Source organism: Varanus komodoensis, unplaced genomic scaffold (assembly GCF_004798865.1).
Source record: "Varanus komodoensis strain SLA01 unplaced genomic scaffold, ASM479886v1 scaffold25, whole genome shotgun sequence".
Taxonomy (NCBI): Eukaryota; Metazoa; Chordata; class Lepidosauria; order Squamata; family Varanidae; genus Varanus; species Varanus komodoensis.
Window position 1 is genome coordinate 9,705,566 of NW_025335661.1, and position 14,898 is coordinate 9,720,463.

General features: G+C 40.0%; 1 protein-coding gene across 4 annotated transcripts in view; it reads right to left on the reverse strand.

Moving 5' to 3' along the window:
- The window catches only part of ATR (ATR serine/threonine kinase), a 64,813-nt gene that overhangs the window by 35,071 nt on the left and 14,844 nt on the right, over window positions 1-14,898 (reverse strand). For all 4 annotated transcript variants that reach the window (XM_044432786.1, XM_044432785.1, XM_044432787.1 and 1 more), the window contains 12 exons: window positions 14,546-14,736; window positions 14,346-14,446; window positions 13,589-13,760; window positions 11,474-11,635; window positions 9,878-10,072; window positions 8,946-9,131; window positions 7,917-8,009; window positions 7,064-7,194; window positions 6,768-6,911; window positions 5,412-5,505; window positions 3,047-3,172; window positions 190-396 (listed from right to left, as the gene is read on the reverse strand). In XM_044432786.1, coding sequence (XP_044288721.1) covers window positions 190-396; window positions 3,047-3,172; window positions 5,412-5,505; window positions 6,768-6,911; window positions 7,064-7,194; window positions 7,917-8,009; window positions 8,946-9,131; window positions 9,878-10,072; window positions 11,474-11,635; window positions 13,589-13,760; window positions 14,346-14,446; window positions 14,546-14,736 — 1,802 coding nt within the window. The remainder of the gene's footprint in view (window positions 1-189; window positions 397-3,046; window positions 3,173-5,411; window positions 5,506-6,767; window positions 6,912-7,063; window positions 7,195-7,916; window positions 8,010-8,945; window positions 9,132-9,877; window positions 10,073-11,473; window positions 11,636-13,588; window positions 13,761-14,345; window positions 14,447-14,545; window positions 14,737-14,898) is intronic.

Genomic DNA, 14,898 nt, shown 5'->3' on the forward strand with positions numbered 1-14,898 from the left:
GCCAAAACATCTGGAGAGTCACAAAATACCCAACTCTCTTCTAGAACCTATGAGAGCAATCAAGTAAATCAGACATGTATATTTATATTCCCTGCTATATAACTATAAATGTTAACTTCTGGTTGAAATTTTTAAAAAATGTACCAATGCCATAATAATTAGAGAAGTTCCAGGATGAATATTCCTTACCACAAATGTAAGTCCTTTGCCTTGGTTATCACTTATTGAGAAGTCCAACCTGCCTGGATCAACAGCTCCTAATTCACCTAAACATTCTCCACAAAGCAGCCGTGCATGTGAATTCACATCCTGACAGCCAATTAGGAGGACAGTCACCAGCTGAGAAATAATGGGCTCGACAGTTTCGCTATCTGTCGCATATTTTATTAGTTGTTCCTAAGAAAGGGGTGGGGGAATAAATAAATTATACACACAGTTTATATTCCATTGCTGTAGCACTTGTATCTTACCCTTCCAGCATTACAAGGAAAATAATACATAAAAAATACAATAGAACATTTCATTTAGGGCCAAACTATACCTGGCCTACAAACACAGAAGAATGAGATGAAATGAGAGAATCTTAAGGAGTGGAAAAATAAGACAGGGAGCTGGGAGAAGAAACGCTGCTTGGGGGAAAGTAAGGCTTTTCCACGTCAGAAAAAGGAACACCATAGTACATCAGGAATGGAAGAATGACTGCATGAATGAATGCAATCCTGTGGAGCAGCTGCCAGTCAGTGTAAACAATACTGAGCTAGATGGGCCAGGGCAGGCAGTTTCCTGTGGTCCTAAAGACAACTCTATCCTGGCCCATCTGGATTTGATTTGCTAGATTTATGCTCCTTGGTACATTTTGTTCTCCAGAATCAAGAGTTTTATGCAGGAGGAGTGTATAGCTGAGGGAACGACCTGGTTTGTGTATAAAGGCAATTCCTGGACTTTTTAACACAGTAATTCTCATGGCCAAGTGGGAGCAAAGGGAACATACTGGTTCTCATGCACTTGTCTTTTCCATTTAACAGCAATAATCTAGAAACACTATATGATATTCAAGCCTAGAAATTATAGGTTGTTTAATGGATAAACAACTCAGAGCTAACCCAGAAACAAACAGTGGTGTGTTGTTGGACATCAGCCCAAAAATGACTAAAAGTGGAAGTGATGACTCTTGCTCTCTCTTGGCTAGGATAAAGCACCCATGAATTTCCATTACAGGTGATCTGGGGCATAAGGTCCATTCTACCACATTCTGCTGCTCAGGCAGACCAGGCTCCAGATAGTGAAGAAAATGGAATATAGAAAGGTGCCTTATACTAGGCTAGACACTGTTTTCCATCTGTCTCAGTGCTACCTTCTGACTAGCACTAGTTCTCCAGGTTCATAGGCAGCCAGGGGTCTTTTCCATTACCTTCTGCCTCAACTTTTATCTGGGGAAGCTAAAATTAAAAGTTCATATCCTGCACATGCAAAACAGATAATCTGTTACTAAGCTGTGGTCCCTCTCTTGCACAGCTACTACCAAAAAAGCACCACTTATGCATCAAGCTTTTTCCTCACTCCCTGTTAATGCCATATTTTCCTGCTTCTACTGGTAACCAACATCACAGTGCAAGGAAACAGAGACATCAAGCCACAACATGCTATATAGCCTGTGGTAGGAAGCCCATGGCCCTCCTATTATCCCTAGTCATGGTGACTGGGGCTGATGGGAAATAGAATCACAGGAGTGGAAATGCATTATTTCTACCTATGTTAGGAATGACTTCCTTCAGTGGAATGGGGGCAGGGGGGTTCTCCTCTTCCCCCTGAATACCCCGAAAACCTGTTCCAAAGGGTTGGGAAATCCTGTTTGTGGGAAAGATGTGTGAGAAGCTACACATGAAAGAAGAGTCCAGCTGCATGAGCATGTAACACTGGATTTTACCCCTAATGGAAAGGTACCAATGGATGTATAGTTTTCAGGTTCAAACCTGGGATTTTTAGCTAAAGAATCAGAAGTAGCAGTATTGGGAAACACTTCTCTTTGAAACCTGGCAGGCAGCTCTCACTCAGAGTAGGACCAATGGTGTAACAGGTATATATATTACAGGAGCTCTTTTTATCTGTGACAAATCAGTGTTGAGCAATTCAATAGGAAGGCAAGTCTCAAACCAAATGAACATTAAAGAGAGAGTGTGGGAATCCTCTCTATTGTCCATCAATCACTCCAAAGAACATTTATGTGCATTAAGGCAGGATTAAGAAACAGATACTTTAAAAAGGCAGGGAGAAAGAATGCACCACATACAAATCTGTCTTCTCTTGTCAGGCTGACATTGAAACGCCAAGCTCACTTACTGCAGGAGAGGTAACTGAATATCACACAATTTACCTAGTATGGATTACCTTTCTCAGCAAAGCTGGCAAAACAAAGGAAGAAATAAAACAGCCAACTGCAAGAATGAGTGAATGGTTAACAATGCTTTAAAAGCATTGTTAAAACAGAAAGACTGTATTTTTGCCTTTGCTGGGAAAAAACCTATTCTAATAAATATCCAAAGAAAGGATAAAAAACCTTTCCTGTAACAAAAAGCATACTTCTGCTTATCCTTTGTTCTAAAATCAAAGAATAATTACATTAATATAAAAATAATGAAGGGCACAACGCTGTGGGCTGCATCTCCATTAGATGGAGACCTCTGAGATTGGAGGCTTCTGAGTGCCCTGCCAGGATGCTGCTAGCACAGCAGGACCTCTCAGTATTCTTTCCCTCCTTTTTGCTAAACAGGCCTCTAAGCCTTTCTACAGTAGTCAAAACTGAAAGAGGAAGGGCTACATTTGTATCCTGACCTTTCCTCCCCAGAATGCCCCTTTTCATACCTCTCCAAGGTCCTCTGAAGCTATTTTTACAACTGCAGAAACCAACCTAATTTTATATTTTGCAGTGCAACTGTATACCTGTCAACTCAGAAATCAGTTCCACTGTGTTTAGTAGGGCTCACTCCCAGGTGGTGCAGCCTTAACTACCTGTCATACTAATTCTGAGCATCATGGTTTTACGTACTTGATTTTTATATAATGTTTCTTTCAGACTAGTGAGAGCATGGATCCGAACATCTACATTCTCATGCTGAATAGCCTTCATAGAGAGCTGAAGTGCTGTCTGCAAGTCTGTGCTCCTGGAGGTCTCCTAAGGGAGAAAACACAGAGAATGCTTTCCATTGATCAAACCAACAGGCTGGGTGTGAGAAACATGGCACCTGCACATCTTTCTGGGTTCTAGAGAAAATGCCTTATGCTTCCCACATGTTTAAATTAAGCTTTTCCCATTTACCAATCACTTTGGTCACTTCAAACCAAAGTAAGGGGCTGTAGTTGCTGCCATTTTAAAGCATCCGGGCCACATATGGGGCCCAAAGCCATTTTTAGGAAATGAAGATGGTGGGAAGCCTCAGCTTCTGCAGCATTCCTAGCCACCAAGAACTTGTAGTAGAAAAGGAAACTCCTATTTCATCAGTCTGGTAAATTGCAAGGAAGAATGGAAGCAGGGCTAAGGAGAGCATGGACTACGCAGGGCAGTGGTAAGTCAGGGAAACCAACAGGAAGCCAGTGGAGAGAGCAATCTGAAAGCAGTTGCAGGGGCTGGGAAAGGTTGTGTCCTGGTAGGTCAGAAGACTGTGGGTTTATATGGACTATATGTTTTGAGAGAAAGCGAAATGATTTAAGCATGATTTTTGCAAGTAAGACTGAACTATGATTTATTTAACTTGCAGTTTGCTTCCCTAACCAGGGTTTGACTGGCAGAAAATCAGATAAATTTTGCTATTTTCAATCCCATGGAGAAGCATGTGAACAGAGCACCTATCTGAACTCAGGACACAAGGTGTGATACTATGCCATGCAGTTGACATGCGGTGAACACACTCTTAGTCTGGCTGTCAGAACAGCCCTGTGAGGTGGATTAGGCTGATAGCTAGTGAGCTGTCCTAAAGGACTTACTATGGTTTTTGAGTTGCACTAAACCTAGATCTGCACAGTCCAATGCTACACCATTCATTGACTATCCCACGCCCCGAGGTTTCGGCAAGGGGCGGCATAGAAATGTTATAATAATAATAATAATAATAATAATAATAATAATAATAATAATAATGTCTTCATCAATCACGACAAAACAAATGAACAATGTGCAATCCAACAAAGCTATAAATAAAGGCTGTTTGTAAGGGTATGAAATTATGCCAGAACCAAGAGTCATTTTCTTTTCAGTTTACTGAGGCAAGCAAGTATGGAGCAGTGGTTAGAGTTCCGAGTTGTAGGCCCACATTTGGTCATGAAGCTCACTACGTGATTTTAGGCCAGTCATTGAGTTTCAGCCTACAAAAGTATGAACAGAGTCATTGTGAGGATAAAAGGCAGAGGAGGGGGATCCTATATGCCACTTCGGGTTCCTTGGAGGAAAACAGGTGATATAAGTATAACTAAGGGAACAATCCAATGCATGTTTAAACAAAACCAAGTCCTACAATTTCCAGCAAGGCCTTGTTAGGGGACGGGCTTGTTTCTTTCAAGGGCCCCTTTCCTGCCTAAACATGTACAGGATTGTGTTTTAAATAACTAAATTTACCACAAACCTCAAAGAGGTTCAGTAAGCCTCTCGTATTGGGACGGATGACCAGAAGGAGTTGTGAAGAGGTGTAATGTGTGAACTGTTCCCAGTGTCCAGTGTGCAGTGTGGACATTAAGTGTAGCCCCAGATACTCATTAGGTTTAATTTCTGTGAAAAAACTGTAAGGTTTCAGTAAGAGATCATGATTACTGGGCACTGTTAATTCCTCACCTCATCCTTGAAATAAGGATGTTTTTATTGAAGCTAATTGGGATAGCTGGGCCTTCTCCCTTCCCTTGTCTCCCAGGAAGTTGGCCTAGACTGTGTAAACTGACAGCCTCTGAAGCAGCGGAAGAGAGGCACTACACAACATCCATGGCAAGGGGCATTGTTGTTCGGCTTTCCACTTGGAACCATGAATGCATGAGGTGTCCAAGCAACCAGAGCTCCAGGAGCAACGTCTGTCACATCCCAAAGCACTGTTACTAATGGGATGTCTGTAAGCTTTTCTTTTGCTTGATTATTGATAATCTGGATCCATACTTAATCCCTATATGTATTCAAAGTGACGTAACTTGCCTGGATCAGGACTTTGGGGCTAAAACATTTACCTAGTATGGTACAAATTGTTAATATGGTTCCATTGTTCCCATTACTATGGCAAAGGATATAAAGAATTCTCACAGATTAATTATTAGAAAGATTCCTTCCACTGTACTTAAGTTCACACAAGCCCTGGAATGTTACTCAGACATCAGAAAGCTAACATTTCATTTTTACTTTCAATGATTATTCTATAACAACATAATGAATTCAGTACCTTTCTATACTCCTGAAGAACTATTTGGATTTCTTTCAGTTTAGGATGGTCAGGTAGGAAATATATTTCATGCAAAAAGTCTTGTACTGCATCCCTGATCAACAAAACAAAAATCTATTACAAATATATATTGTTTTAGAACCACAGTGCAATGAATACACTAAATACACTAAACTGAGAGGAGATAGACAATGGTATGCTCCTAATCCCATGACAACAGAGTGGTAAAAGGGAGGATTTGAGAACAGCATTTGTTACACCTTTCCCCACAGAATACCCAAGGAATAAAAGACACAACAGAAAATATGCAATCCACATAACTGAAAAGTGTATAGAAAACTGTAAAGATTGGGTGAGGGGCTTTAGGATGCACAAAAGCACTTATCTGGCCTCTCCATATGATTACCAGAATAACAAAATTATCACAATAACAACAATTCAGTGAAGCTGTTATGGAGGATGGGAGGATTATGGGAACAAAAGCCTGCACTTATCCCATGCTGCAAAACACATACATGGCCAATTTGGCCAAGTGGTTTTCCCAAAGCATGAAGAGGCTGAGGCACTGTCAGAATGCTTCATGTGTTCATAGTGTCCATCTCCTCTCCTTCCTGTATTCCTGAGATGCCTACAAGATCCACCTGAGGTTCCATTTGTGATCTCTGTGCTGCAGCTGGTGCAGTTCTTTCTGCACCAGGAGCTAGGCTGGAGGGAAAGCATTCCAATTTTGGAGCCTCAGTTTTGATAACAGATATAATTTCCAAGATTGGAGCTATGGCTCTGAATAATTCTATGCTCTTGTACACTCTGTCTAGCAGCCATAGGATTTTGTCCTATATTATGTAACACCTCAAATGTAAAATATAACACAGAGAAAATTGCAGAATTATTTTCAATTTGTATAGTTTATAAAGGTCATGGAATACAAATGCCCTGGGTACATAATTTTAAATATCTGTTTGCCTAGAATAAATGCTCTCCTGCAGCCAGAATGCACGTAAGGAATCTCCTCAACATTACTCCTCTGTGGAATGCTGTCACAAAGAACATCCAATTGGCTGCTTCAGTCCTGGCACTGAAAAAGGCTTTAAAACCTCCTCCATTTCAAGTAACATTTAACTGACATAATTCTCTTGGACAGGCTCCTAATTTATAGCTGCAATTGAAGAAAGTATGTTTTGTGCTGGCAAAAACACAAGTATTTATTCCAGTCGGGTTTTAATTGAATATTCACATGTCTAATATATGTTTATTGCAATTTTATGATTATATTGTTTTTCACTGGCTTGAGAGGACCTTGGGCACAAAAGTGACTTACATGTAAAATAAATCAATAAATGCTTTACATTTCAATACCTGTTCTCAACTATAAGAAAATTGAAGATTGCTGCTGTTTCATTTGGTTGAATATGTATGAGGGGCAGCAGAGCTACTATCACATGACTGAGAAGGGAGCCAAGATGAGATTGGTCCAAGCATCGTACAAAACAGTCCCAAGCCCTAAATAAAGACACACACAACAATAACAATATAAAATCTTATACAGATTAAAATAAGTCATTAATATGTCTGATGTATGTATGATATTAAACATAATATGTCTGAAAGAAGGCATAGAAATAAACTGTTGTTTCAGTACATCATTTTCTTACTTGCAGCACAACTCTGGGAAATCATCCTTGTATCTCAGCCCTGTCCTGAGTGTGGTCATCATCTTCACTCTCACTGCACTAATATGCTTGAGACCCATAAGCTTCATTAAAGCCATCAAACTATTTAAGGCCTACAGGTGAGAAAAACAACTTGCTTTAAACATCAATCAATTTGTATAATAAAAGTCTGCATGTTAACAGCTGCATATTCCCTACCGAAAAATAGCCAGGAACAGGATTTCTATTTTTATCAGGCTTCATGATGTATGTCACTGATTCATTTCTTTCTTGATCTCAGACTTACAATGATGGGGGTTTTACAACTAATCCTTAAGTCTGCCAAAGTTTTAATCTGATATATTACATTTCCTATAAGATCCCCAAGAATGCTACCCACACTCTAATTGTTTGTTCAATCCCACCTATTACTGTTTTATTTCTACAGAGATAGGGTTAATGAGGGTCCTGAGCCTAGTTTCTAGAGCCATTTTGGGTGGAAGCATTTGGAAAAGATTAGTACAGGCAAAAGTAATCAAAGAAGTTGACATTAGGAAAAACAAATGAAACTTCAGAGAAAATCCTGGGATGCGAATTCTTTTAGGCATTGCCCTAGTGTTAACTGGCAGTGTTAACTGGCAGACAGTCTAACTGGTCAGAGTGTACATGCTACCTTCAAGCATCCATGGCTCAAATAACTACCTCATACAGACCTTGTTGCTAATGTTAGTTAACCTTTTGGCCTTGATATGTAGCAGAATGACAAATAAATAAATAAACAAATAAATTCCCAGAAACAAGTGAAAGCTCAACATGTACTTGTGTATGGTTTCCCTTTGACAGAAAATTTACTCACCATTTTCTTATCCTCAATTCCAATACTGGAGCTCAACAACTGCATGTTGAAGAAGGCCAAGATACCCAGTAATTTTGGTTGCAGATAATCAGCCTATATATTGATTAAAATAATACCCTGAGATTATTTTGAACTATTTTAAAATATACTACTAGTAAGTTAGCAAAGCATGTTCACTCCTTAAAGAGAAAAGTACACTTGGTTTCTATTCCAAAACCAAAGTTTAAGTTGAAGTATTTTGCTCTCTCAATATTCTACTGACTATGGAGGGAATAGTGTAAGAACCAGATAACAAAATCATTTTAATCTGTAGGTACAATCCAGCTTTCAACACTTAGAAAACTAGGCTTTCTCTAAATGGCTCGCATATGTTCATCAAACAGTTAATGCTTTCAAATGTAGCCAGTCCGGTAGTGAAGTCAGGATTCTGCAAGGACTCAGCATTTGTACTTTTTTTATTAGCAGGGATGCTGACATCCTCGGCCCTAAGCCTCAAAATTCCCTCTTCCTTTTGAGTTTAGCAACAATCCTCATGGTAGCTGGTGGGAGGGGAATGAACCCCTCCCATAACAATATATTGTTTCTTGTTGTAATACAAACTACTTTAGGGTAATTTTGAATGTGCAATTAAGGCTAATTCACTTTACAAAAGATGAGGCTGTCACAAATTGGTTTGCTGATATGGGCCAACACAGCTGTCAGAACTGTGGATTCTCTTTGCGAACATAGCTATAGGGACTAATATGCTGTTTTGCAATTAGCAAGGCTAATCTGGTTGGGATATAGGAAAACAATGCTAAGAAATGTTTGTACCCTTTACTAGAATATACCAGTATTGGAGAGAGTGCCACCTCTACAGCAAACAGCAACAACTAGGAAGTGGGTGTTTATTAACTCAGGCAAATTTCTTCATAAGACCCTCAAACCCATTTCCCAAAACACAATGAAGTGCTTTTGTATACTTAGAAAGGTATACATAATTAAAAAAACTTCTATCCCCTTCTTCTAAGTGGCACAACATAAACTTACCATTCGCTCAGGAGATGTGATGTCCCTGGGTCCTTGATAGGAGTCATCATTTGAAGCAAATGAAGCCAAAATTGATAAACCATTGAAGACCTGCTGATAGTGTTCTCCTAAGCGTAGCAGTAATTCATTATGCAATCCTTGATAGTCCTGTCTCAGCAAACTCCCCAGTTCTATCTCTGTTTCATTCTATAAACAGAGGTGGGTAGTAGGAGTGGTGAGGAATAACTTGATGATATATAAGCAATGCACAACACAAAAATATTAAACTAAAGAAATCCTACTTGACTCAAGCATTCCTGGGCATGGAATAGTTACCTACTATCAGTCAAATGGAAATTATTACAGCTTTCTGGAAGAAAATGTGTTCTCAAAATCCATCAGTAAAATAAACTTGGTACATGAAATGGTTTTAGTTTTTAAGCCAGAAGGGGAAAAAAAACCCAACCAGAAACTGTTGATTGAGGGCTGTTTTCAGAGATGAATAATGCTATCTTTATTTGTTTTTGTACAAAGGAAGATCCTAGGTTATCTTAGGTACACCAGGATGGTTCACTATGCTTGCCATGAATTCTTAACTTAAGGGTCACTTATTTATTTGTATTAATTTATTAGTGTCCGATCGCAGCAATTCTCTGAGCAGTCAAGTTAGCTATTATCTGGGTCTAGGTTAGAGTTTTTCAGAAGAGGCCTCATTACTTCCTCCTTTAAAGAGGCTTGCATCACTCCCACCCTCAGAACCTCATGGACTCAGCTAAATATCCATTTCTTATTAGATATAATAAGCCATGAAGGGCAAGGGTCAAACAAATTAGTGGTTGGCTGGAGTTGACCAAGCCCCTTGGTCCACATCCTCAGGCCTCAACATTTACATTTCAACTCTCAGTTGATCATTTTCATTGATCCAAAAATTCAAGCACACAGCTAAAAATTACCTTGAGGTAGTGAAGTGCTCGCTCCAGCTCATCTTTACTACAGAAGCAGACTAAGTGAGAAAAGATGTATTTGAAGTTGTTGATGAGGATCTCTCTGCGGTTTACATTTAGTTGCTTTGCTACAGTTCTGATAAGCACAGAGGCTGCAGCACTAGCCTTGGCAGCAAGGTCAGGCAAGAGAACTTGGAGAATCCGCTAGCAAAATAAAGCGATAGTCACTTTGAAAATGCTTGAAATGAAAAGTTCTAAGCTAAACTTTCCCAACCTGATGCCTACCAGATGTGCCGGACTGTAATACCCACTGGCCCCAGAGATCATGGCAACTGAGCCTTCTGGCTTGGGGTGATGGATACAGTAGTCCAGCACACCTGAAGGGAAGGCTGGCTTATTATTATTGTTCAAGTTATTGCTATACCACCAAATACTGAAGTTTGAATAATGAGCTTACAACTCATAAAATACAATAAAAACAATATAAAGACAGATAACAATAAAATAATACAATTTCATTATACAATTTAAAAACCAAACTTAAACAGCATGATAGCTAATTCGGATTAAAAATAAACCTATTAAACAGCTGACATAACCCCTCCCCCCATGTGCTATTTAGAGCTGTTAATGCCTTGGCAGTCTTAACCTGGTGCCAAAAAGATAATAAAGTTGGCACCTGGAAGATCTCAGCAGGGTGCGGGTTCTATATTTCGGGGGTGGATTCACCAGTGAGAAGCTCCCCCCCCCCCCCGTTATCAACAACCAGACCTTTCTTGGAGGTAACAATTGGAGGAAGGCCCTGAAATTGATCACAGTGTCCAGGTAGATGACAACTGGGATGGAGTTACATCATGTATTCAGTCCCAAGCCATGTAAAGCTCCATTGGTATGAAAAATCAGGCATTCAGCTATTTTTCAGCAACCCCAAACAGCTAAGACTTCAAAAGCCCTCCAAGCAATAAGTTTAACTGGTCAAGTTAACCTTGAAAGGGGATAACATGACCCTGGACTTCTCTCATAAAACTGCAATCGACTGAAGCAGTGCACACTGAGATTTTGATGGTTAAGATCAAACTAGATATGATTGGGCAGCCCCATATATCCATGCATGTGTTTTGGGGTGTTTACAGATAGAATAACATGTGGTTGTTACATCATGTCAAGTTTGGTCACTCAAGTACCGCTCCCCAGGTTTCAGGGTTAGAGCTCTTCTGGATTAGTTTTCCAAAAACAAATTTTACTCCTGAAAACCTGTGTAAAAACCAACTGCCTATCCAGTAGGTGGTCGAGGGCTTCAAATAATCTCTACTAGAGTTGAAAGAAGTATTTTACAAAATGCACTTTACTCCAGATTCAAAAAAATCTTCCTGGAGAAACCTGGCAGAAGGCTTGTCAAGACCGAGGGAAAGGCCTTGGAGGAAAAGGCATACCTCTTTTCACCTTTCCTTTCTTTTTCAAAAATGAACACATGTGGGATCCTGGAAGACCATATATAATAAAAAATCTATCAAGATAAAGCTTTATGAATCCAGAATGATGCATTAGAAACCCCAGGAGATAATACATACAAACATAGCAGGAAATATAGTATCATCAACTCACATTGAGAAAACGATTGAGGTCTGGAAAATCAAAAACATTGGCAATTTCTGATAACATGTCCAAGGCTGCCTCCCTTTGATGTGCAATCTCTTGTTTCTGCATTTGGCAGGGAGTGCTAGAAATCATTGCCATTTGATTGGAGTGTAGAGATTCCACTAGAAACTAAAGCATCACAGTGTTACTTGTGTCATACAGAATAGCACTCCAGATACTTACTGTGAAAGGCTATTTTGGACTGGTGGGAGTGAGACACCTAAGGATTGTGCCACCTTCTGTTACTGCCCAGCAAGGCAGGGATCACATGAACTGAGATTGTTGACCAAAACCCTGATCCTCCAGCTCTGCCACCAGTTTCCAAGGCCAAGCTTGAAACAAAATACCAATCAGTCTGCACAGCAGAGGATTCAGAGCAAATACCTGTCCCTGAGTGTATGTGTTCTGGAATGGAGTCTGAGGTATTAAGGCAGATAGTTGTGACAAAAGATAGAAATCCCCAAACTTATTGAAACTGCAAGTCACTCAGTCCAGATGATATCTATCCTAGAGTTTTCAAACAATTCAAGCATGAAATTGCTGACCTTCTTACCATGACATTCAATATGTCCCTAAGATCAGCTCTTGTACTGGAGGACTGGAGAATGGCTAATGTAACACTTATTTTTAAAAAGGGATCCAGGGGGGATCCCTCACCAAAGGCTCCTGAGCAAAACGAAGCAGTCATGGAATGGGGGGGAGGGGGGTCCTCTTATGAATCACTAACTGGTTAAAGAACAGAAGACAGAGGGTGGGAATAAATAGCAACTTCTTCCAATGGAGAGATGTTTCCAGTAGAGTCCCACAGGGTTCTATATTAGGACCAATGCTCTTCAACCTATTCATAAATGATTTGGAATTAGTGAAATGTCCAAGTTTGCTGATGACGCTGATCTTTTTAAGGATGGTTAAAACCAAAAGGGAATGTGAGGAATTCCAGAGAGATCTCTCCAAGCTGGGAGAATGGGTCTCAAAATGGCAAATGCATTTCAATATAAGCAAGTGTAAAGTAAAGCATGTTGGGCAAAAAATCCCAACTTCAAGGATACACTGATAGGATCTGAGCTAGCAGTAACTGCAAGAAAGGGACCCCCTGTCATTCTACTACAAGCTTTTCAGTTTGGAATATATTTGCCATGGCCGTAGAATTCTGCTGTTGCAGGGCATTACTGACTGAGCAAGAAAGGGATCTTGGGGTAGTGGTGGACAGCTTGATGAAAAAGTCAATATGCAGCTGCTCTGAAAAAGGCAAACTCCATGCTATGCATAATTAGGAATGGGACAGAAAACAGGACTGACCATCTCTTACTCCATTTATACAAATCTATGATATAACCTCACTTAGAATATTCTGTTCAGTTCTGGTAGCCTCACCTGAAGGAGGACATTATTGAGTTGGAAAAAGTACACAGAAGGACAATGAACATTTGATAAGAGTGCTGAAGCAGCTTCCCAATGAGGAGCAGCTACAATGGCAGATACTGTTTAGGTTAGAAAAAAGCCAAATAAGGGGAGCTATGATAGAGGTATTTAAAATAATGCACAGTGTACAGAAAGTGGAGAGCAACACATTTTTCTCCCACAACACTCAAACCCAGAGTCATTCCATGAAGCTGACTGGTGGGAAGTTTAGGCAAGATAACAGGAAGTTGCAGTTCACCCAGAGTATAGTTAAACTATGGAATTCACTGCCACAGGAAGTGGTGATGGCCACCAATCCAGATGGCTTTAAAAGGAGACTGGACAGATTCATGAGGGAGAAGGCTATCAGTGGCTACTAGCCTTGGTGGCTATGTGCTACCTCCTTTACTAGAGCTGCCACACCTGCATACACGAGTTGCTAAGGAGCTTGGGCAGCAGGAGGTCTTACACCCATCCTGCTTGAGCAATCCTGTGGGCAATTGGTTTGTCAACATGTGTAGAGAGTGCTGGACTAGATGGGCCTTTGGTTTGATCCGGTTTCACTTTCCTTATATTCTTAATAATACAGTTGTATGAACAGGATGAAAGGGAAGATTTCAGACATGGTAGCCTAATAATCAAAATTAAATGAAATGCACTCCTGTGTTGTTACACTCTTACCTGACATATAGGTTTCTTATACTGACTGAAAAAGACTTGTGGTTTCACAAACTTGGCTGCAGCCAGAGTTCTGATTTCTGTATATGCTGCTCCAGCCACGGAAGCTGACTTGGACAATAAGCAATGCAACAAGTGCAAGAGAGCAAAGCGCACCAAATCCCCCTTTGCAGCCCTTAAAAAGGAAAATATAGAAGATTTTATCAGAATGCAACACTAGGAGAGTGATTCTGTGGCTCCTAGACAGTGTCTAGGGGGCCATAGGATACTTCAGAGTCTCAGATTCAAAACTGGAAACAGAGCTCCAGCCTTATCATTGGGAATCCACATTCCAATCCTCCTACTCTACTCTTGTAGCCAATGAGGAAAGAACTATGCTTCCTGCTTCTCCAAGGTTAGAACGGAGAGGGGGTTAAGGGAGTGGACTGGAACCACAATGATACAAAATGCCTCAACTTTGGAGAGTGAAAGCAGCTGTCTAGCTGAACTGCATAACATGAGGTGTGGGAGAGCAAGGACAGTCTGTGCTGCTTCCTCTGCTCTGCACTGGATGCTCATAAATCTCCAAGTCTCATGGTTCACAAGCATCAAGACTCCAGTTGAAAGGACTGTGCCCAGCACACTAAGGATAATTCATGAAACAGTCTCATTTGCATTATTCAGCAAATGCAGCATCATATACTGAATATTGTTCTTGCATGTAAAGTCTCTGAAATCAAAATACTTATGGAATATTAGAAACAGTGACACTAAAATGTACCTTCCAATATCTCCTGTGGTGAGAATTAATGTATCCTTCAGCTCACTATTTCTTGATATCTGAGCATTTGTATAGGCTGCTTTCATTCTGGAAACAAAGAGCTGAAACAGAAAATTTGAACAGATTGTACATGTTACTACAGTTACATCTTGAAATAACCCTGTACTTCTTGTGGGCTTCCAGATACTTAAGAAGTTCACCTCTTTGATGAATCCTTCCTCAGAGCCTGAAGAATCTAGTATATATTTGATGTGGCAGCTAAAAGCCATTCTTACTTCTTTATCTGGATCTTCCATTAGCTTTAGGAAAGCCTCAATTATAGCTTTTACATTTAACTCATCGTTTCTGAAGTCCAGATGTTTACAAAGTAGGGGAATGTTCTCTATTAACACTGTAAGATAATGAAAGGAATAGGAATATATTCAATGCTTTTAGCATATGATCAAAGTTCATATTATTTATTTTAGGCTTTTTTAATGCTGCTCTGAAGCCAAAAATTATTCCTGAGTGGTTTACATAAAATAAACAGGACAGTCCATGCTCACAGGTTTAC